Source organism: Elephas maximus, chromosome 19 (genome assembly GCF_024166365.1).
Source record: "Elephas maximus indicus isolate mEleMax1 chromosome 19, mEleMax1 primary haplotype, whole genome shotgun sequence".
In the NCBI taxonomy this organism is placed as follows: Eukaryota; Metazoa; Chordata; class Mammalia; order Proboscidea; family Elephantidae; genus Elephas; species Elephas maximus.
This window is the reverse complement of record NC_064837.1, coordinates 27,920,828-27,943,957: the sequence shown is the minus strand read 5'-3', so window position 1 is coordinate 27,943,957 and position 23,130 is coordinate 27,920,828. Positions and strand designations below refer to the sequence as shown.

Genomic DNA, 23,130 nt, shown 5'->3' with positions numbered 1-23,130 from the left:
CAAACACCAGCAGGGTCACCTGGTGGACAGGTTTCAGCAGCACTTCCAGACTTAGACACACTAGGAAGAAAGGGCTGGTGATCTACTTTCAAAAATTATCCAGTGAAAACCTTGTGGATCACAACAGAACATTGTCTGACTGGCTTGCTTTGGACATGTCATCAGGAAGGATCAGTAGCTGGAGGAAAGCATCATGTTTGGTGAAGAAGAGGGCCAGCAAGGGCATGGGAGACTCTTGGTGAGATGCACTGGCAAAATAGCTGCAATGATGGACTTGAATATGACAGTGATTGTGAGGATGACGCAGGACCAGGCAACATTTCGTTCTGTTGTACATAAAGTCGCTATGAACTGAAATTGACTCAAAGGCATCTATCTACCTGTCTGTCTATCTACCTGGAGCTCTGGCAGTGCAGTGGTTGAGACTAAAAGGTCGGCAGTTCGAATCTACTAGCCTCTCCTTGGAAACCCTATGGGGCAATTCTACTTTGTCTTATAGGATCGGTATGAGTTGGAACCAACTTGACGGCACCTAACAACAATCTATCTATCTATCTATCTGTCTATCATCTGTCTGTCTATCTATCATCTGTCTGTCTATCTATCTATCTCTTTATCTATCTATCTATCTATCTATCTATCTATCTATCTATCTATCTATCTATCTATCTATCTATCTATCTATCTATCTATCTATCTATCTATCATCTATCTATCCTACCTACCTACCTACCTATCAATCATCAATCTACTAAGTATACACACAGGTGCTATAAAAGCAGCCATCAATCATTTCTTGGGATTACTAGCTGCTCCTATGTCTATCCCTGGATTTCTATGCCAAGACCCCTCGGGGCCTAACAGGCTACACCTCCCCTCCCTGAAGGAGCTACCCATCTGGAGAATTAGCAGGAAAACACAATGGCGGAGAAGACAGTCAACCAAAAGCAGCATGTGTACATTTTAAGGAGGAAAGCTGCCAGGAAAGAAGAAAACCCACAACAGCTGAACAAATCAGAAATGTAAAATGTTTTAAAGGTTTTTATAAACTAGAACTTCAGGCTACCCCAGAGCTATGATGCTAAAAGACACCACATGCTTGCTTGTTCCCGCTGCCTGATCCATAACTGCCCTGAGGTCAAAAAGTCACCCCACCTTAGCTGGAATGTAGATCACTGCAGCAGCCCCAGGATCCCTGGGGTCAGGCTGTGAGCTCTGGAGTATGAGCCTTTCTTAACACTCCAGTAAAGCTGACAAATGCAAACCCTCCCCAACCCAATCCAGCAACAGACATTGTCAAGAAACTGACTCAAAGCAAAATTTCAACAAAGCCCAGCTTACATTACTTCTTCCCCAGATGAATGAGAAGGGCCTCCAGGTGTGTGTACGTGTGTATATGTGTATGTGTGTATATGAGTATAACACAGTATGTGTATCTGTGTGTTACTTTGTGTATGTGCATAGTGTACATCTGTGTGTCTGTGTGTGTATATGTCTGTGTGTGCACGTATGTGTGTATGCTTGCATGTGTGTGTGTGTATACTGTATGTATGTGTGTTAATGTGTATGTGTGAATTTGGTGGGTGGATGGACTCAGATGTCCTCCAGAGGACAGTGAGGAAGTCACAATCTCTTCCCCGACGGAGAGGATGTTGAAACGATGCACTCCAGGTTGTGAGGAGGGGAAACCCATCCCAGTACCACTTCTCTCCTGCTCAGACATGTGCTGCTCATTCAACGGATCTGGACAGGGTGTCCCCAGTTCAGCGTCACAAAGTGGATGAATTCCTCTCCGGACCCAAGTCTCTATTTCCCCCAACTCTACTGGGCACCTGTCTTCACCCTTCAGGATCTCTTCATACAGTCTCTATCCCCCCATCAAAGTCTAATCTCTGGACAGTGTCTGGAAAGCTCCTTTATCCATGGAGTAAGGGGGCTCAAAGAGTCTCAATGAGGCCTCAGTGAGTCAATTATTTGGCATATACAGGGTGAGCCCTACCGTGCACCCCACACTGCCAGGTAGCCACAGGAGCAAGATTTCAGCCCAGCCCTAAGGCTCTTGGCTCAGAAAACACAAACCATAAGACCCCATGGTGCAGTAAAAAAGACAGGGTTTCAGGGACCTGAGTGGTGAATCCAGCTCCACCATTTATGCACTGGGCAAGTTACTTAGCCCCCCCAACCCCCAACCCCCACCCCCAGTGTCACTGTGAAATGGTGCTAGCAGTATACCACATGCTTCATTCATCCTCCTGAACAAGTCAAGTCAGAATATTTAAAAGGCCAAATAACAGTGTCCAAAAGTACCCAGGGGTAAGTGGAAGACCCTGGGCCAGTCCAGGAGGGAGTGGTGACATCATCAGACAAAGGGCAGTAGGATCCCCACAAGTGGGAACGGGAGTCTTCTGGGAGGGAGCCTTGCCTCCTGTCCATGAAAGTCACACTCATCCCTCCCGCCCTCCAGGGAGAGCTGTGCTTGGCTGCCTGGGCCAGGGCTGAGCAGCAGACTCTTCTAAGGACTGAGCTGAACAGACATGGGAAGCCCCTAAGAGGCAGATGGCAGGGCTGTCCCACAGAGCCCAACCTGCCAGAGGCCAGTAACTGCTCCCAGCATCTCAACACACAGACGCATGCAGGACATACCAACCACACCCCTAATCCCGAATCCCTGACATCCATTCACACATGGATGAACCCATTCACATCCACACCCACTAAGTGTGTGCACACACACAGCATCATTGACACTCTATCCTACACATACCTCACACTCGAATATCCACACCTGAAAACATGCTCACATTCACGAGATACACAGAAATGCCCATTCACACACACAAACGCACATTCTACCCACATTCAATGCATGGCACTCCACACACCCGCTCACACGCCTGCACTACACAGCGACTCACTCCCTCTACAGCCCTTCTCGCACATTCGGAAGCCCTTCCACACTTATATATACATGTCACCTCATAAACAGTTACTCCACACCCGCACACAAGCACGCACGCCCGGGCACATCTGTGCAGTCATCCCCCACCCGGCCGGCCGACTCTAGCAAGAGGCTTCGCGCTCGGTGTGCAGCGGCCACAGTGGCCAGGAATTAAAATGCAGCGAGGAGGAGCCGGGGCGCGTCAGCACCGCGTCTCCAGGAGCGCACAGCTCTCGGCGCCACCGCCCCTCCCGCCTGGAGCCGCGGGGCCAGCGAGCCGAGGAGCAGGTGCTCGGAGCCCAGCCGCGCCAGCCTCGCGCGGCCGCTGCCCAAGTTCGCCCGGGGCCTGAGAAGGACCGGGCAGCAAGAAGAGGAGCTCAGCTGGCGCCGGCGCCGCCGCCACCACTGGCTTGGAGTGTCGAGAGGAGAAGGGCACGCGGAACAGCGAGTCTGGGGCACCCCCGGGAGTGTAGCTGGGGCTCCGCAGTCCCCAGCTCCTGGCGCTGCCGGGGCAGGGAGGAGAAGAGGCAGGAGACAGAGAAGGCGGGCTTTTCTGGAGACGCGAGGCACCTGGGAGAGCCGGAAAAGCAAGCGACACATCCCTCTGGCCATCAGCCTGAAGGGGCCCGGCAGCGAGCAGCCTCCCGTAGGACGCTCTGAGAAGCCCCAGCTCCAGGCTGGAGCGGATATACCGCAGGGCTTGCCGCGGAACTTGGGGGAGGCTTAACGGGTCTCGGCTGAGCGTAGCCCGCGAAGCAGAAAAAGGGCCCTGGAGGGAAGGGAAGGAGCGCAGCAGCGGGCAGGGCGACCACTCACCCCAGCACACACCCACCCCATTCGCCACGCCAGGAGCCGCGGTGCGCCTCTGGGGGCGCTCGTTCCCTGGTGCCTTCTCTCCCGTGTCCCAGCACCGCTGGGCTACGGGCCGGGCTGGTGGAGTCCTTGGGGATGTCCAAAGCAGGCATGGTGACCCAGTGGCCCCTCTCCCAGGACCAGCGTAAAAGCTGGGGTTAGGCGGGGCAGGGGGGACTCAGTTCAGGGTCCCCCGAGGTCCAAGGCGAGGCGAGGCGGGCACAGTGCCCAGGGACTGGAGAGGCGGCTCCCAGTGGGGCTCCTCCAGAGATAGTGCCCGGCGTCGGGCATCGTCCAGGAAGGCTAGGGGCCAGAAGAGCCCGGGAACGTTCGGGAGAGGCCAGTGCCAGGGGCGGCGGGCCGAGGCGGCTCTCAGTCCCTGCCGGGCACCCGCGGAGGAGGCGGCGGCGGCGGCGGCGCCGGGCGGGCATGCCGCGCCACTGGAGATCCTTTAGGGCGCACGCTTCCCTGGCGCGGGCTGTGCGCGGCTGCTGCTGCTGCTGCTTCCACTGCTGCTGCGGACTCCCATGGCGGCTCCGCCCGGCCGGGGCCGCCGCCGCTGCCGCCAGCCGCGGGCTGAATGAATGAGCCGGAGCGGCGGAGTAGGGCTGCCAGCGGCCGCGCACACCCACCCGGGACGCTTCCGCATGGCCCGCGAGGAGCCGGCGCCCGCGGCGGTGGCGGTGGCCGGGCAGCCCGGGAGCGGCAGGCGCGGCGAGCGCGAGCGGGCGCTGCAGAGGCCAGGGGTCGCCCGCAGGGGGCGGCCTTCGCTGAGCCGCGCTAAACTGCACGGGCTGCGGCACATGTGCGCCGGGCGCACGGCGGCGGGGGGCTCCTTCCAGAGGCGGGCGCTGTGGGTGCTGGCCTTCTGCACGTCCCTCGGCTTGCTGCTGTCCTGGTCCTCGAACCGCCTGCTCTACTGGCTCAGCTTCCCGTCGCACACGCGGGTGAGCCGCGAGTGGAGCCGCCAGCTGCCCTTCCCCGCCGTTACCGTGTGCAACAACAACCCGCTGCGCTTCCCGCGCCTCTCCAAGGGGGACCTCTACTATGCCGGCCACTGGCTCGGACTGCTGCTGCCCAACCGCACAGCGCGCCCGCTGGTCAGCGAGCTGCTGCGGGGCGACGAGCCGCGCCGCCAGTGGTTCCGCAAACTGGCCGACTTCCGCCTCTTCCTGCCGCCGCGCCACTTCGAGGGCATCAGCGCCGCCTTCATGGACCGTCTGGGCCACCAGCTGGAGGACATGCTGCTCTCTTGCAAGTACCGCGGCGAGCTCTGCGGGCCGCACAACTTCTCCTCCGTGAGTTCCCTCCGCGCGAACCCACTCCCCCTGCCCCCCTCCTCCTCCAGAGCCAAGACACCGGCCTTTCCACCCCCTCCGGGTTGGATGCCTTGCGGCCCACGACTTCCTCAGGCCGAGGCAGAGCCTACTGTTGGGTCCCAGGTTCTGGGAAGGTGGGCACAACTGTTGGAGGAGTCGCACCCCTGGGTCGGAGAGACCCACCTCTCCTCTTCTACAGTCAGCCCCCAGTTCCTCGGCTCTGCTCCTTATGGACTCCCTGGTCAATCTTAGTCCCCCTCTTCCCAGGCATCACCCCCTGGTCCAGAGGAGTCCAAACACTTGCTCTGTGTCTGGGGTGAAGGGACGCGAAGAGAGGGAAGCGTGTCTCAAGTGAGCGAGGGTTGTCTTTGGAAAAACCAATAGGAAGCTTCAGAAAGGGCATTCAGAGGAATCACGCAGAGGCCCTGAGCGGGCTTAGGGCTTTGGAGTGCCAACACTTAGACTCTAGGGGACTTGAGGAGGAAACCCTCCGCCATCAGAATGTTAACCAACACGGGAGCTGTAGCCAGTTCCAAGGGGCAGACAGCAAACACTTCTGCTAGCTTTTAAAAGCTCTCAAGTCTTGAACATCCGGAGGTAGCGAGCAGTAGTGGGTCCAGATGGCTCCAGGTGGGGCCGGCGACCTGCCCTCCTTCTCCAGCAAGGAGGTGTGAGTGTGGGTCTGTGGGCCTGCAGCGTGGCCGAGATGTTGATGCTAACAGCCAGGCGGGAAGAAGCTGCAGGGCTCAGGGTTTGTAAACCATTCGCTGCGCTGGTTCCCCCACGCTGTGGGTCTGGATAACGCAGCTGTTGGACAGAAGGTATCTGCCTTGTGCAGTCTGCCTGGGAGGAGCTCTGGTGCCAGGCCCCAGCGTGGCTTCAGCTTGCGCAGCCATCTGTGTGTAAATGCCCCATAGGTGAGCTCGGGCTTTTCCACTAGTGCCGGGAAGATCAGTGTGTGTGTTTATTTGCAACGCTTTGATGGTTTCACCAGCCTGTGTTCACCACTCTGACAGCCTCAGTCTGACAAAGCTTTTTCCTGGATGATAAAGAGATGTCAGGGTTCCAACAAGTGTTGACATGGAGGCCGGTCGGGCCAGGCCTCTGATTGGCTGATTGGGTGTTCCTTGTCTAGGATGGTCACCCTGACTTCAGTCTTGCCCTCCTTACTTTGATGTAAGCCCATATCTAGAGTAGCTCTGAATTATCCATTCCCAAAACATTCCCTTGTTTCTGGGCTTTTCGGCTTGCCTTTAAATAATTCCCGGTGGTTCCCCCGCCCTGGCAAACAGGAGATGCCGTTCACATATGCTTCTAAGTGGCTTCTTTGAGAACTCAAACACAATTCTGAGTTCCACGAAGATGAAGGAATGAGAGTAGTGACTTTGTTGTTTATCACTAGCAGCCCCAAGAGTTAGATTCAAATTCAATGTTAAAGTCACATGTCAGCAGCCTCTGACTCTAGCATTGCACGACACAGCCCAGCAAATATGATTCTGGACACCTGACAGTTGCTTTACACAGTGTGTAAAATTGCTCTCGAACAGCCATTATTTACTTTTGACATTCACCACAACCGTGTGTTAGGAATTAGTTTTATCCCAATTTTAGAGGTGAGAAATATGAGGCTCCAAAAAGTTGTCCAAAGCCTAGAACTAGCCAGTCCAATGTCTAATGTTTTGTCCCAGCAAATGCATTATACGTTTGACCCTGGATGTCTCTTCTCTCAGAGGACTCCTGGATAGGACCCTTGCTCCTCATTCCAAGTCCTGCCCCTCCCAGGAGGGCAGCTGGAAGAATGGAAAGTGCAGCCACCCCCAGGTAGTCCAGGTGGTCAGAGCCTTAGCCCCGTGTTACTAGCGCCTCACCCACCTTCAGGAGCCATCTGACTTAAACCTGTTGTGCAGGTCAGTGGCTAAGGAGTCGAGGAGAGCAGGATCTGTCTGGAATGTGGGTTTGTTACGTTTGGGGAAATCTGTTCCCTCTGCTGACACCTACATGCCCCTTTGGGGCACACCTGTGTCTCATCTCCCTGCACCCTGCCTTCCTGCATCTGGAGAATTTGCAAGCACACACCCATCCAAGCAAAAGTATTATCTCCATCCTCCAAAGGTATGTGTTCCTGGGGACCCAAAGTGACCCCAAGTGGCTTCTTATCATGGCTCTGCCCTGGAAGTTCCCAGCCCCAAACACTGCACACTAGAGATTTTTTTCCAAGGGTCTCAGAATTAAAAGGTACACCCCTCTATCTGTGGAAGGCAGGAGCTATTTCAGGGGAACCCCAGTACAGAGCAGGCTCATCAAAAATATTTTCCTCTAACCACACCACCCTGTCTCCAGCCTTTGTCATCTTTGACACGGTAGCCCTACAGTGTAGTGGTTAAGAGCGTGACTCTCGAGCTGGACTGACTGGGCTGCATCCTGACTCCACCACTCTCCCACTGTCTCTGTGCCTTTCGTCAAGTGCTTTCATCTCTGTGTGTTAGTTTTCTAATCCATCTAAAGGAGCTAAACAAAGTATATGCATGAAATTAGTTGTCATAAATGTTAAAGGAGCATGTGTGTATGCATTGCGTGTGTGTGTATGTGTGTGTGTAGAGGGGGAGGGCTCTTGAAAAGGTGTTGGCCACCATATACATGCTGCCATTAAACTGCATTATTCGGCTTCCAGCTCTGTGCCTCTCTCCTGCATCCCATCCTCTGCCCTAGCCAGAGTAGTCTTTCTAAAGCGCCACCCCAAGAATATCATCCCCCTTTTTAACACCCTTCCATGGTTCATCTTTGCCCTTACGATAAGGTCCAAGCTCTCCAGGCCTCCATGTGGTTCCTGCCTTCTCTCTTGCCATGCCCTCTCTTGGACTATATACTCTAGCCCTATAGACCAACTTTCAGCAATTGAACCCACTGCTCCCCAAGTTTCTGTGCTTTGCTCTTGCTGCTTCTGCTGCTGGAAGTACCCTTTTCTACTGGCTTGTCCACCTGGGGAATGACTACTTATCCTTCAAAGCCCTTCTTCTGCTCTGGGGCCTTACCTGATCACCGCCCCCTTCCCTATCACCAAGGAACTGATGGTTCCCTTGTTTTGGCCCCTCCAGTCTAGGATGCTGACCCTGGCTTCAACCATGCTCTCCTTGCTTTGCTTTAAGCCCATATGTGGAGTAGCTCTGAATTATCCATTCCCAAAACATCCCCTTGTTTTCTGGGCCTTTCAGCTTGACTTTAAATAACACTTGTTAGCTCCCCCTGTCCTGGTACCCTGTTTAGGTGTCACTCTCTCCACAGGTATATGTTGTCACACCTAGTGCTCCCTGTCTGTCTTCCCCCCTAGACAGGGCGAGAATCATAGCTGATTCTCCTTGGGGTCTCCAGCACCCAGCACAGAGCCTGGCACATGGTAGGTGCTCAGGGAAGGTCTGAGGAATGGGCACCAAGATTCTTGTCTTCCTGCTCACCCTCTCCAAGACTCTTGGCTTATTTTCTCTAGGGAAGTCCCATGAAAGGCATTTCCAGTGAGAACCAGGCATTTTCTGACCACTTATTCCTTTTCAGGAATGGGGGATGGGGTGAGTAAGGAGCAGAATGCCAAGCACTCCCCCAATACCTGTGCGTCCCAAACCCTAAAGGAGCCCGTGCGACAGGTGTGGGGTGGTCTCCAAAGGAGACATTTGGGGGGATCTTCCAGCTGTCCTCAAAGCCTCATTCAAGCTAGTTAACCCAGTGGTCTGGACATAAACTCAGCAGGAGAGGGGGAGTCAGGTGTTGTGGGGTGTCTTTTGGGTCCTACCCTCCAGGCCCACTCTTGATGTGTTTACCTGCAGCACCTCTGTTTGTTTGTTGCAGCTGTACAAGGGTTAATCCCTCGGCGGTTAGCTAAAGCAGCTCCGAAGCAGCTCGGCTTCTGAATGCCCACCTCATTTCCCTGGCATCAGGTGTGGACCTCGGGCTCTGCACACCCTGGCCTTTCTGGGTTTTTCTCGGGTGGAGGAAAGCAGCCACTTCCCAATAATTGGGTGGGACGCAGACTGTGAGGCTGAGCCACCTAAGCACCGGGGTCTGGAAAGGGTCAGGCTGACCTGGGCTCAGGATTTGGGATCTGCCCCTTCTTAGCTATGTGCCATGGGCAGGCATTCTGCTCCTGGAGCCTCCGGTAATCATTCGGGCCTCAGAGAGCCGAGATGAAGATAACATATGTGCAGTGACTAGTCCATGCCTGGACAGCAGCAGGTGCTCCGTGTTTGGTAGCTATTGTTATAATGTGGATAAAGGGCTCGGCACAGTGTCTTTGCATCTGGCAGTAGCAGCAGTTATTAATTAGTATCACTATAATTATCGCATTGTATCATCACCACTTACCTGAGCAGGGATATGCTCATTTCCTGGTTCATTCATTCAACCAACCTGTATCCACAGAATGTCAACTCTATGCCAAGCTCTGTGCATCAAGCTCTGCGCTCACTGCTGGGGCATAAAATTAAATAAGGCTCAGTGCGTGTCCTCCAGGAGCGTGCCATGTTGTTGAGGAAAGGGCTGTGTGAATAGATGCCAGGGATGTGCGGAGGTGCCGTATGGGCTCAGATCAGGATGGGGCCTCGGTGGGCTTCTTGGAGGACATGACAACTGAGCTGAGTCTTGAAGGATAAGTAGGAGTTCCCAGGTAGAGAAAGAGGGAAAGGAAGGGGACTCCTGGAAAAGGGGACAGTGTGTGCAAACAGAAGAATACCGAGGCTCAAAACAATGAGATGGAACATGTGTTTTTGAGGCCCCTGGAGTAGTTCAAGGTGGCTGGAGGGAGGAGTTGGGTGGGCTCAGATGGGGGTGGAGTTGAAGGGTGACGGTGTGATGGTACAGTAAGCATCTAGGGGCCAAACTCAAGTTTTAGAACTTTTCATCAGAAGCTCTGGCTTCTTCTATTACTGGCTGTTAAGACTGTGAAGGGAGACCCCATCTCTGTCCCAGCCCCACAACTTCTACCCCTATTCCTGACTCCATCAGGAACATTTCCACCTTGCTTGCCCCCGTTTGCAGGGCCACCCTTCAGTCCAGATTCTGAACTAGTCATTTTTACTAAAAGCCAAGGGAACAGCACTTGCTTTTCATCACACTTTGTCCCATCAAGCAGGCTGCCTGCTATGAGCCAGCAACAGAAAATGAGAAATCGCTTCAGCAGCATATTGTTTAAAATCAGCAGATTCTGTTGAAATGCTGCTGGGCCAGGCAGTCTAGTCGTTTTGAGATGGATGGCTTTGGGGAGGCAAGAAAGATACTTTAGCCTTTAGAGAAGGAGGGATAAATGAGCTCATATGTGTAAAGTGCTTAGAACCGTTTTTGGCAGCAAGGAAGCACTCTATAAATGTGAGCTATTTCCATTATTATTACTTGCAGAGAGCGTTTCATTGAAGGTCAAAGGCAAATACATTGGGCAGCTGGGATGCACCAGACTGGCCAGACATGTATCCTGCCATCCCAATTCTCATGGGAAGGTTGTACTATAATCCGCATTTTCAGATGGGGAAACTGAGACTCAGGGAAGGTAGCTTAGTTTCTTAGTGTTGCTATAACAGAAATGCCACGAGTGAGTGTCTTTAACAAGCAGAAATGTATTTTCTCATAGTTGAGGAGGCTAAAAAAAAACCGGTGCCGTCAAGTCAAGGCTAGAAGTTTGAATTCAGGGCACTGGCTGTAGGGGAAGACTTTCTCTGTTCACTTTGGGAGGAAATCCTTGTCTCAGCTTTTCTAGCGTTCTTGGCATTTACTGGAGATCTCTGTGTGGCATGTATCTTTCTCCATTCATCCTTGCTTCTCTGTGCCTAATCTGCTCTTTTGTATCTCAAAGGTGATTGATTTAAAACATACCCTACAGTAATATGGCCTCATTAACATAACAAAGAAAATTGTATTCCCAAATGGATTACACTCACAGGGTTAGGATTTACGACACAGATTTTTTGGGAAAGAACATCTCAACCCACAAAAGAGGGTCTGCAATCTACCTAAAGGCACAGAATCAGCAGGTAACAAAGCTGGGATTTGAACCCAGGTCCACAGGACTACAAAGTCGTCTGCTCTTTCTACAGCTGGATATGGATGGAGCACTGCCAATGGCAGGCAGGGAGGTTTGTTGGGAAGTCCAGTCCTGCCTCAACTCTGCCCTGACCGGCTGTGTGACTTTGGCCTCAGTATCCTTCTCTGTAAAATGAGGACATGAGCCAAATGACCAATGGGACTGAGCTGAAAAGTTCTACGTACAAGTGGGCAGTCAGGGAAAATGTGGACTTAAATACTGCAGATGGCCTGAGCTTTTCAGCCAACCATTTCTTTTCTTTGTAGAGCTGAAGCAGTGATTAAGGGGGAAATGTACAAGTTATTAAAGTGCCAGAGACACGAAGGTGATTAAATAGACATTTATACAAGGAACATGAAAAGACCTTTGCCGGTTATTTGACTTCAGGGAAATTAGTTTAGGGAATCAAATATAAACTCTGCTCAGGTCTGCAGATATCCAGATTGACCAATGTCAGGCTAGTTCTGATAGTGGCTATTTTGGGGCCATTGTGGCCAGTCATGAAGGCATCAATCAGATTTCTGCCCAATTCACTCAATTCAGTCATCAGAATGGCTGAAGGACTAACTAGGCCATTTGCTTCGTGTGTCAGTCATTTTGATTATCTTATGTGATTAGCTTGGATCAGCTGATCAGAGATTCAGTCAACCAACACGCGTCAAGCACCTTCTGCGTGCCAGGCTCTGAGACCACGAAGACGACTCAGGAATCCTATCTATTTTCCTGTAAGTAGGCCTGCAAAGGTCAATGTGCTCCATCAGGGTGATTGGGTCTATAAGGAGCCACCCATCATACAGGAAGTGGGTCTAGGGTTGTGAAGACCTAGGATTTGTATTAAACACCTGTTATGTAGACAGTCATATTCAACTTTATCAGAATCGAGTAAGTAGTATTGAACTCATTTTACAGATAAGGAAATCAAGGCTCAGGGAGGTTCAGTGTTGCACGGCTAGGAGGCAGCAGGCTAGGAGGCAAAGGTCAGTCCAGCTCCAAAGCCAGTGTTCTTTTCTGTTATATCTTTCTGCCAACGTTCAGAAACGCTGGTAGGAATGAATTCTTCCAGTGATGACGGGCAGTCACAGTCTTTTAAGACTTAACTCAAAGCTTCCTTCACTGCACGTCAGTGCAGGCCCTGGAAGTCAGCCTGGGTTCCAAGGCCCGGAACTTGGAGAAGGAAGTACTAGAGTACTAAGAGTATTAAATACCATAGTACTAAGAGTACTAGATCAATCATGAACTTGCACCCACCTACTCCTCTAGCCAAACGGCTGGATAAAAGTAGACCTGTGGAGGAAAATCCACTCAGGACTTGTGAAAAGTTTTAGTTATGCTATAATGTGAAATAAACTACCATTTTCATACTTTCAAGGACACTGGTAACTTGAAGTCCCAGCTAAGGAAATGTTGCCGAATTGAGATCCAGCTCGGGCCTGTGCTAACAAATAGATGACTCACTTGTAATTGGAACATGAATTGTTGATAAAACAAATAAAAGCTGCTAACGTACTGGGAAAGTTTGTTCTCCTGAGCATGTCAAATATCTCCCTTGACACCATTGTTTATACTACTAATTTGCTTAGTAAATTGTTTCCTACGATTCCATGTGCATTTATTGAGCCCAACTCTGCCAGGCATTTTCACATTCATTATTTTATTTCATCCTGACAATGGACCAGAGGGAAGTATTATTTTCTTCCTACTAGGTAAAAAAAAAAAAAAAAAAATTTTTTTTTTTTTTTTTTTTTTTTTAGGTAAGGGAACTGAGGCACACAGTGGTTCAGTAACTCATCCAAGTTCGTAGCACTGGTCCATAGTTGAGACAGAAACTCTGATCTTAGGATTCCAAAGTCAATGCTCTTTCCACTACCTCCCAGTTGTTCCCACAAAGAAATCCTAGTGCAGCTTGGCCAGGTGAACCTGCATTTCTAATCAGATCAGTCTTAATTACTATACCTGGATAGGGTATCATAATATGCATTACCATTTCATTTTATCCATGCAAATATCAAGGGTGTTTATTGCACTGTATTGCCTGTCTGGCTCCATGGAGGTGAAGCCCAGAGAGAATGACTTAAGGCTACATGGCATGCACATAGAAGAAGAGCCAGAGTTTGAGTCCAGGTTTCCTAAGGCCTAGAATGTATGGAGGCAGTGGTGATTCAGTGGTAGAATCCTTGCCTTCCATGCGGTAGACCTGGGTTCAATTCCAGGCCAGTGTACCTCAAGTGCAGCTACCACCCATCTGTCAGGGGAGGCACGTGTGTTACTATATGCTGAACAGGTCTAAGCAGAGTTTCCAAACTAAGATGGACCAGGAAGAAAGGCCTGGTGATATACTTGCAAAAATCAGCCAGTGAAAATACTATGGATCACAGCAGTCTAATCTGCAAGCAATCTTCGGGATGGTGCAGGACTGGGCAGTGTTTCATTCCTTTGTGTGTGGAATCTCCATGGCTGCTGAGAATAGGTGTTGAGGCAGCCTTCCCTTAGGTCTGCCTAGAGACCCGCAGTCCCTCCCAAGGCAGGGTCTGGGTGGTGCACTCCAAGTGGCTGTGGATGAATGGAAAACCCTCTAGGCTCTTGCTTCTCAAACTTTATTCTGATATGATAGGTCTTGGGTAGGCCTGGGATTTGCATTTCTAGCAAGCTTTCTGGTAATGCAGATGCTGCTGGTTCTTAGACCACACTTTGAGGGTAAGGTTATGGGCTCCTTGAAGCCCATGAATGCTAAGCAGGTGGAATCAGGGGGCTCTCCCAATTGAGTCTGAGTCACTGGGTCTGTAAAAGTGCACGTGGAGTAAGCACTCCGAGAGTGAAGCAAGGAAGAGCATCTGGGCAATGAATGCGGGGCTCCCCAGTAGCAGAGGCATAATTGTTCCTGGGGCAGCCTTCTTGCCACACCAGAGCAGGGCCCACAAAGGCCATGGGCCTAGACAAGGTGTCAATCAAAAAAAAAAAAAAAAAATGCAAAGGGTTTTTGATAGGAATAATCCCTACCAGCAAACTGTATCTACATTCTAATCCTTGGAACCTGTGAATATGTTACTTCACGCAGCCAAAGGGATTTTGCAAATGTAATTAATTGAAGGATCTTGAGATCGGGAGATTAGCCTGGATTATCCAGGTGGGCCCAATGTAATCACAACGGTCCTTTTATCAGAGGGAAGCAAAAGGGTCTAAGAGAGCGAAGGATATGTAATGATGGAAGCAGAGGTCAGAGAATCAGAGATTTGATGACACTACATGGCTTTGAAGGTGGAGGAGGGGCCACGAGCCAAGGAAATGCAGGCGGCCTCTTAGCTGGAAAAGACAAGGAAACAGATTCTTTCCTAGATCCTCCAGAAGAAACACAGTCCTGCCAATACCTTGATTTTAGCCCATAAGACCCATTTTGGACTCTGACCTCCAGAGCTATAAAATAATAAGTGTGTGTTGTTTTAAGCCACTGAGTTTGTGGTAATTTGTTACAACGGTAATGGAAAACGAGTACAGGCCTCATTTGTTTTCCATGTACAAAATACTTTTTACTACACATCAGAATCTACATAGCGAGCCACGATGAGTAGGTTTGGATCCGGGTCTGTCCAAAAAACATGAAAATAAAAGAATCAGTAACAAACATACATTTAAGTTCAAAAGTCGTCAACACAGGAGTATTTTAATAGGGCTGGACTGGGAATTTGAAACTCAGAAACTTAGAAACGAGGTGGCTGGGGAAGTAGAAAGAACGTGGCCTCAGAAGCCAGACAGACTTGGGTTTGAATCCGACCTCTTTCAGGTCTCAGTTGGGTGACCATTGAATTCTTGCCACTTATTTGTAAAACAAGGACCATACCTTCCTTGTAGGGTTGGGAAACTTAAACATAATGTATTAATTTATTAAAAAATTATTTATGGAGCTCCAGCTATGTGAGAGTTCTGGTGGATAAAAGTTGAGTATAAATACACGGAGGTGTAGTGGGGGGTTGGGGGGCAGAGGAAGGTCCTTTTCCCTGGGTGCAAGTACAAGGGGGCATTAGTTGAAGCAATGAATGACATTAAGAGGCACCACAAATACGAAAGGCACCTGACTGAGGCAGGCGGCCAAGATGGGAAAAGGCCTTTCTGCTGACACATCACCAATACCGATGTCTATTCGTCTTGAAATGGGGGGGGAGCCCAATTTAGAGCTCAGCCCTGGGCACTCGTTACCCTCGCTACATCCCTGTAAATACAGAAAGTGTCCTGACTCTAGAGTGCATAGAAGCACAACACAGATTTAGAGACACTAGATAAATATGAGCTGTCACTGTCATCAACATCATCAGCATTAAGTAGGTGACAGCCCTTCCTTCTTCCAAGAAAGACTTCCAGGCCCCGGAAGAACAGTGTACAGATGTTGTCACAGTTCTCGTCAGGAAACGCTATGTGAGTTTCCTATCACACCGATCTGCGTACATCTGAAGCTTTTCGCGTTTCTTCCCCATTGAGCAGCCTGACGGAAAAGAACCATCAGAGTTGCTCAAGGTCACATCCCAAGTCACCGGGAAGCTTGAAATAGACACCGAAGATATTTGTGCCTGAGTTTCCAGGTGATACTTGTCTATCGCAGCAGAATCTGGCTTCTTCCCCGGGGTGAACTTCCTCTTTTTCCAAAATATGCATGCTGGCCATCCCCTTCCGATTCCAATGGTGTATCTGATCTGAAAGTTGTCGAAACTCTGATCTCTGGAAGTGAAGACTTTAATCTTCTCTTGGAACCCCTCCCAACGAAAATGATCTTCCCACTTTGAAATGGCACGGGCATCCACTGTGAACTCTCATCCATAAATCTAAGCCTACCGCTCGGGAAAGCAGATGAGGTCTGATTCTGCTTCTCAGCACAGTCTCACAGAGAAAATTATGAAAAGAATTTGATTTATAGAAGCATCTCAAAGGCTCTGGAGTGAGTCGCGTGTTTATTCACTTTATTACCATTTATTTTACACTATCTCTTTATGCTCCCTGCACACGGGTTTGGAAGACTATTTGGGTAGGTGCTTATGACCTGCCCGATTACACAGCCCTGCTGAGGAGCGTGGCTCTCTGAGGAGATGTGCCCAACAGCTCGAGTTTGGGGGATGCTCATACCGATGTTGGAGGTAAAGCCCAGCCTGTGAAAGGTCTTCTACCACTCCTCTGTCAGCTTGTCATACTGTGGTGGCTTGCATGTTGCTGTGATACTGGAAGCTATGCCACCAGTGTTTCAGATACCAGCAGGGCCACCCATGATGGACAGGTTTCAGCAGAGCTTCCAGACTAAGACAGACTAGAAAAAAAAAAAAGGCCTGGCAATCTACTTCTGAAAATTAGCCAATGCAACCCTTATGGATCACGACAGAACATTGTCTGACTTGCTCGCTTTGGACGTATCACAGGAGGGGTCATTCAGTAGAGAAGGACATCACGTTTGGTGAAGTAAAGGGAAAGGCAGGGTGAGGGAGACCCTCGGTGAGATGGATTAGCACAATAGCTGCAATGATGTCCCTGAACAAGCTGGTGTTCCCCAGGATGCTGTAAGACTAGGCAGCGTTTCGTTCTGTGGTCCATGAGGTCGCCATGAGTTAGAGTCAACTCAACAGCAGCTATCTATGTAGCTATCTGTAACAGGCTTGGAGACTGTAGTCCCAAATTCTTGCCTGAACTTTCTGGCTCTGCATTGGTATGGTACTTGGCATGAGTCTCCAGCTGGAACCCCAGGATGTCTACAGGCAGGCTTGATTTAAGATTCAAATATCTCAGAACAGCTGGGGATATTTAACATCTCTATAATTACATTACATTTTTGACGGTACATGGAATGAGAGCCTTTTTGTTGTTGTTGTTGAATATTCCGTGAGCATCAAAGATTTTAAACAACCAGGGAAAACATGACTGGATTTTCCATATCCAAGCATTTCTGTCTTTAAAATTTCAGCTTAGGATGGGTATCTCAGGCTCCACTCTTCTTTTATCCTGTCTTTGGGAAGGCAAGAGCAGATTGCCCTTGGCTGTGGCTGAGGGGCTGTGTTAGGTGGGCCATGATGCAGAGGAAGGAAGGAAGGAAGCGGGGCAGGCACTAAGCACCCCTGTGAGCCAGGAGTGATGTTCAGCATGCCACTATAGCCATACTCACTGTGGTACCACAAAAAAGCACCACAAGGAAGCTGACGTTCTGCAAGGCAAACCTAAACTTGTCAAAGATGACATTGCTAAAAAGTAAAGGAGCTTGACAGTGAATAAGGAAGACTGAAGAATTGATGCCTTTGATTATGGTGTTGGCAAAGGGTATTGATTATACCATGGACTTCCAGAAGAATGAACAAATCTGTCTGGGAAGAAGTACAGCCAGAATGTTCCTTAGAAGCAAGGATGACAAGACTCCATCTCACATACTTTGGACATGTTATCAGGAGGGACCAGGCCCCGAAGAAGGACATCATGCTTGGTAAGGTGGAGGGTAGGTAAAAAAGGAAGCCCCTCAACGAGATGGATTGAAGCAGTAGCAGCAACAATGGGCTCAAACATAGCAACGATTGTGAGGATGGTACAGGACTGGGCAGTGTTTCATTCTGTTGTACATAGGGTCGCTATGAGTCAGAACTGACTTGACAGTACCGAAATACAATAACAAAGGAGCTGGGATCAGCTAAGGTCCCTACAAAGGCAATCTGGGAAACTTGGGTGGAATGGGTTGATGCAGGAGGTGGAAAGAGAGAAAACGAGATGGAGATTGGCCATTGGAGGCCCAGACAGAAGAATATCTAAGAACCAGGCTCTGTGCTTCATGTAGATGATCTTCTTTAATCCTCATGACAACTCTCTGGTAGCCGGTACTGTTGTACCCATTTTACAGCAGAGGAAACCGAGGCTTACAAGGTTAATGGTAGAAGTGATGATGAAGGCCTGCATGTCATGCTCTTAAATAACAGCATTTTGAATATTTAATTTATATTGAGCCCTGGCTGCTTCCTTTCCACTTCCAGCCCTACCCTGCCCCATGTTCCAAGAATCTTAACCAGCCAGTAAGGTAGAAAACTACCTATTACCTTATCTTGCCTCCCACCTCTCAGCTCCCACCACCTGGAGTCATGGGTTCACAGTACTGAGTCTCCAGGCCAAGTCACTTATAAGCTGCTTATCGCAAACAAGGGAGTTTTCCAACTTCCATGCCCTGGTGCAGGATGCTCCCTCCCCCGACTGCCTTGATCTGCCATCTCTGGTTCTTAACCCTTGTCTATTCTATGCAGCTGTGTGCTTAGCTATGTACCAAATACACCTGGAAGGAGGCAGAAGGATCTGATAACAGGAAGGGACAGGGAAGCTGGGGCAGGGTGTAGAGGAGACAGCCTTGCTTCTTCGTTTGCACCTTTCCTGTGTCTTGATTTTTATTTTCTTAACCATGTGTATGTATAACTTCCAACAAACAAACACATAAAACAAAAACAGAAACACTGCTTTAAAAAATTCCAGCTCTTCTGAAGTTATCTTAGGCTGCTCTCCATGTAACCAAACAAAACCAAACCAGTTGCTGTCGAGTCGATTCCAACTTACGGCAACCTCACGTCTGTCAGAGTAGAACTGTGCTCCACAGGTTTTCAGTGGCTGAGTTTTCAGAAGTAGATCCTCAGGCCTTTCTTCCGAGGTACCTCTGGGTGACCTTGAACCTCCAACCTTTCAGTTAGCAGCCGAGTGTGTTAACTATTTGCATCACCTAGGGATTCCCTCCATGTAAACCTCCTTATAAACCCCACCAAAGAGATGTCTTCCATCCTTTCAACCACAGAAAACTCACTATGCCACTCTCATGACCCTTTCCTTTCTTGGCCTTTTCTCGCAATCATATACATATACTTGGTTTCCCCCTCATCAGACCATCATCTTCTTGAGAGCAGCAGGGACCATGCTGAAACCCATCTTGTGACTAGCCCGGCACCTACTGCCACACCTTGTAGGTAGAAGGTGCTTCATCTGAATGACCAATTGTCAAGACGTGAACAAGGATTGGTACCACCAAAATACGTGGACTCATTCCATTTTGCAATGACTTATTCAATAAAGAGCTATTGAGAGCTCACTCCTGCCAGGCAGCATGCTAGCTATGAGACACGGAGCTCACATCTTAGAGCTGTGATTTCCAAGTCTCCCTGGAGATTAGAATCACTGAGAAGGCTTGTTAAAGAAATCCCTGGCCCCAACCCAGAACTACTGAATCAGAAAGTATAGAGGAGAGGTCCAGCAATCTGTATTTTCAACAAGCACCCCAGGGGACTGAGGATTTCAGGAAACCCCTTGGTGTGGTAAAGGTCCCTGGGGTGGTGTAAGCAGTTTGCGCTCAACTTCTAACCAAAAGGCCGGTGGTTCAAGCCCACCAAGCAGCACATCGGAAGAAAGGCCTGGCAATCTGCTTCCATAAAGATTACAGCCAAGAAAACCCTATGGAGCAGTTCTGCCAGGCACCACATGGGGTCACTATAAGTCAGAATCAACTCAGATGACAACAGGTTTGGTTTTCTGGTTTTTGGGTGGGTGGTTGGAGTAAGAAGGGAGACAGATAATATACAGGTAAACAAATAATCGAAAAGACTGTTTCCAATATTAATAAATGCCAGGAAGGCGATAAAATAAGGGGATGTGATAGAGAATGGCTGGGAACTGCTCGAAGGCAGGGATTCCATGAGGAGGTGGCATCTCCACTGAGATTGGAAAGATGAGAAGGAGAAGCCACACAGAGATAGCGGGGGTGGACAGGCGGAGTGGGGGGAGCATTCCAAACCAGGAGCAGCAAGCCAAAGGCCCGGGGAGGGGGTAAGGCGGGGAGAGGAAAGATCTGCTTCCTTCCTTCCAACACTGGAAAATTCAGCTCCAGTCGCTCGGTTCTCCTGCTCTTTGTACGGCAAGTACATCTGGCTCCTTCCAAAATGTAGCTGCCTCTCTCACCCACGCAGTGTGGGAGAACAACATGATTCTAGCAATTCTGAGAATGTTGACCTCCAGAATGCTAATGGGATGTAGCCTTAGGTCCTTAGGCCGAACTCTCCTTTAAAAAAATAACTCTAAGTGAGTGGAAAAACACCACAAAGCCCAGGAATCTAACTTCAAATCCTTGTCTAAGGGCAGTTTGGTGAGACTGGCGTGGCCAGCCCTTCCCTGAAGTGCTACATGTGACTCGTTAGCCCCACATTCCTCTGCAGATTTATCTTCACAAGGGCAGGATCTTACGCCTTTGACCTTCACGCGGGTTTTCTCTATCGAGCCTCTAAAGTCGGAATGACCCTCTCCCCTGGCTTTGGAGTCCCTGAGTGGTTCAAACAGCATGCTTGGCTGCTAATTGAAAGGTTGGAGGTTCAAGTCCACCCAGAGGCACCTCGGAAGAAAGGCCTGTTGATCTGCTTCTGAAAAATCAGCCATTAAAAACCTTATTAAGCATAGTTCTACCCTGACACACGTGGGGTCTCCATGAGTCAGAATCGACTCTATGGCACAACTGATTTTTTTTCCCTGGGTGGTGCAAATGGTTTGCCCTCAGCTGCTAACTGAAAAGTTGGTGGTTTGAACCCACCCAGCAGTGCCACGAAAGAAAGGCCTGGCGATCTGCTTCTGTAAAGATTACAGCCAAGAAAACCCTATTGAGTTCGGCTTTACTCTATAGCACATGGGGTTACCATAAGTCAGAATCTACTTGACAGCAAAGGGTTTGTGTTTTGCAGAGAGCTTGCAAATCTGTTACTGCCTTTGACCTTCACAATAACCATGTGGCATAAAAAAAGGAAGCTATGTTCTTCCTGTCTTACAGATGGGACAACTAAGGCTCAGAGAGGGGAATCAACTTGCCTGTGGTCACTCAGCTAGTGCCAGACAGGTCAGTTCTGACTCCTACTCTGGTACTTACCATCGTGGTGAATTGCCACTTGGAGAGAAAATCTATTCCCTCCAATGCAAGTCTCAATGTCAATGACACCTCCTCAGGGAAGTCTTCCCTGATTCCCACTAGAGGACAGTGGGAAGCCTGGTCAGGGAGTTGACTCCTTGGCTTGGAGGGCCCACAGCAGTGTCTGGATCACCTAGAGGTAGAGTTTTCAAACATTAATAACTTCCTATGCACACGAGTCACCTGGGGATATTGCTAAAACACAGATTCTCATGCAGTAGCTCCAGAGCAGGGCCTGAGAATCTGCATTTCCAACAAGCTGCAATGTGGTGCTGATGTCCCTGGTGCATGGGCCACATTTTAAGGAGCAAGGATCTACAAGGCAGGAGGGAAGGCAGCAGGGAGTAAGAGTCAGAAAAGCCTCTGGCCCAGACAGGTCTGGTACCTATCGACTCTGACGCTTTGTTCTGTGGCATCCCTCTTGGGCAGAGTCCAAGGTGGGCCCACCTTGTCCTGAATCCTGCCCAGAGAAGCAAAGCTGCTTCTTTCCGGCTAGTGGTTCGGGCTGCTGCCGCTCCTACTTAGGATGCAGACAGTGCGGCAATTGGTAAGCCCCTATTAAGGATAACTCTTTCCTTTGCCTTTCTACGACACTAAAATGACTAGTCATTTAGAGAGACCGTGTGAATGGGGAAATGGCAACGAAGTCACATACCTCCCAAATGAGTCCTCCGCAAGGAGGAGCCGACGCTAGGTATTTCTGCTCCTTTGTCTGAAGTTGTGGCTATCAGTGGACGTGTCAGTTAGAGGTGTGAAGCCAAGAGGGAGAAGCTCTGATCTGATCACAGTAATCAGTCTTTGTCTCTGGGCAGCGTGTTGCTGCTGAGGAGGGAAAGCCTTCAATCCCAGGGAGCTATTCCAGTATCAGGACATTTCTAGGTAATGCATCTAGCAGCCTGTGCTTTTATTGCTCTCAGGCCATCAGTTAGAATTGCTAAGGCTGCCTCTGAACCAGGCCTTGAACTGTTCTCTCATTTCACTTACTCAGGCCCTTGCTAGTTTTTTCAGTCATTCGTTCCTTTGCTCATTTTTTTACTCATTCTCTGATTTGTTTATTCATTTACAGATTCAGACACTTACTGAGTGCCTTTTATAGACCAGGCACTGTGCCGGGCTCTAAGAATATCTAGGTGACTTCATTCCAAGTCATTAGATTCAACATCCTCCCCTCTGTAATATCCTATAACCAGGTAACAGGCTGGACCCCTCATTGGCCTTTCCAGTTTAGTGCTGGAAAACTGGACCGGCCATCTGTTATCTTTAGCCTGAGAAACTGCCCTGCTTCAAATCATCATGTGTTCCCATGGCCTAGAAGCTAAGGGCAAGCATTCGGGTAAGCTCCAAGCTCTCACTGCCACACATCATGCATTCTGCCACTTCGAACTGGCTGGGCCTCCATGAATCCAGCCTTCTTGCCTTTGCATAAGTTGTTCTCTTGACCCGAAATGGCCTGCAACACCCCTGTCCTCCTGCAAAACTCTTTCTTATCCTTCAAAGCTCATATTTATCATCTGCTCCCCTTCCCCATGCCTCCATGCTAGGAAGAATTAGGTCCTTCCTCCCCTGGGTTGCATATGGCCACAGATACTACTGCAAGACTCTATGGTGTCATGGTTCAGAGTCGGGGCTGTGGGTTCAAGTCCTGACTGTCCTGTTTGCTAGTTATATGATGATGGGAAGATTTTACTAGAGGCTGTGCAAGTATTTTCCCATGAATTCTCTATTTGGGTTTGTACAACTCTTAGAGAGGGGAGCAGAAGAGTTGCAAATTCCAAACAAGTGAAGAGATTCGCTCAAGGTCACAGAGGTAATAAGAAACCAAGCCTCAACTGCAAGTCAGACCTTCTCATTCCCTTTCCAGTGCTGATGCTAGTCTACAACAAACACGAAGAAGGTGGTAGCCACTGAGACTCATTAATTAACACCTGGAGGGCATTTTTATTGCTTTCTGCTGAAGGCTAGGAGAAGCCGCTTTGGCTAAAGGAGCTGCAGAGGAGGACCGAGGTGGTTGTGTGATGGTTCAGATTTTGAA

The 23,130-nt window shown here is 49.6% G+C and overlaps 1 protein-coding gene across 1 annotated transcript in view; it reads left to right on the top strand.

Annotated features, from left to right (window-relative positions):
• Nucleotides 1-4,374: 4,374 nt before the first annotated feature.
• ASIC2 (acid sensing ion channel subunit 2) overlaps nucleotides 4,375-23,130 on the top strand; it is a 324,220-nt gene continuing 305,464 nt past the window's right edge. The window contains exon 1 of the mRNA XM_049860257.1: nucleotides 4,375-5,088. Within this exon, the coding sequence (XP_049716214.1) occupies nucleotides 4,375-5,088 (714 nt within the window). The remainder of the gene's footprint in view (nucleotides 5,089-23,130) is intronic.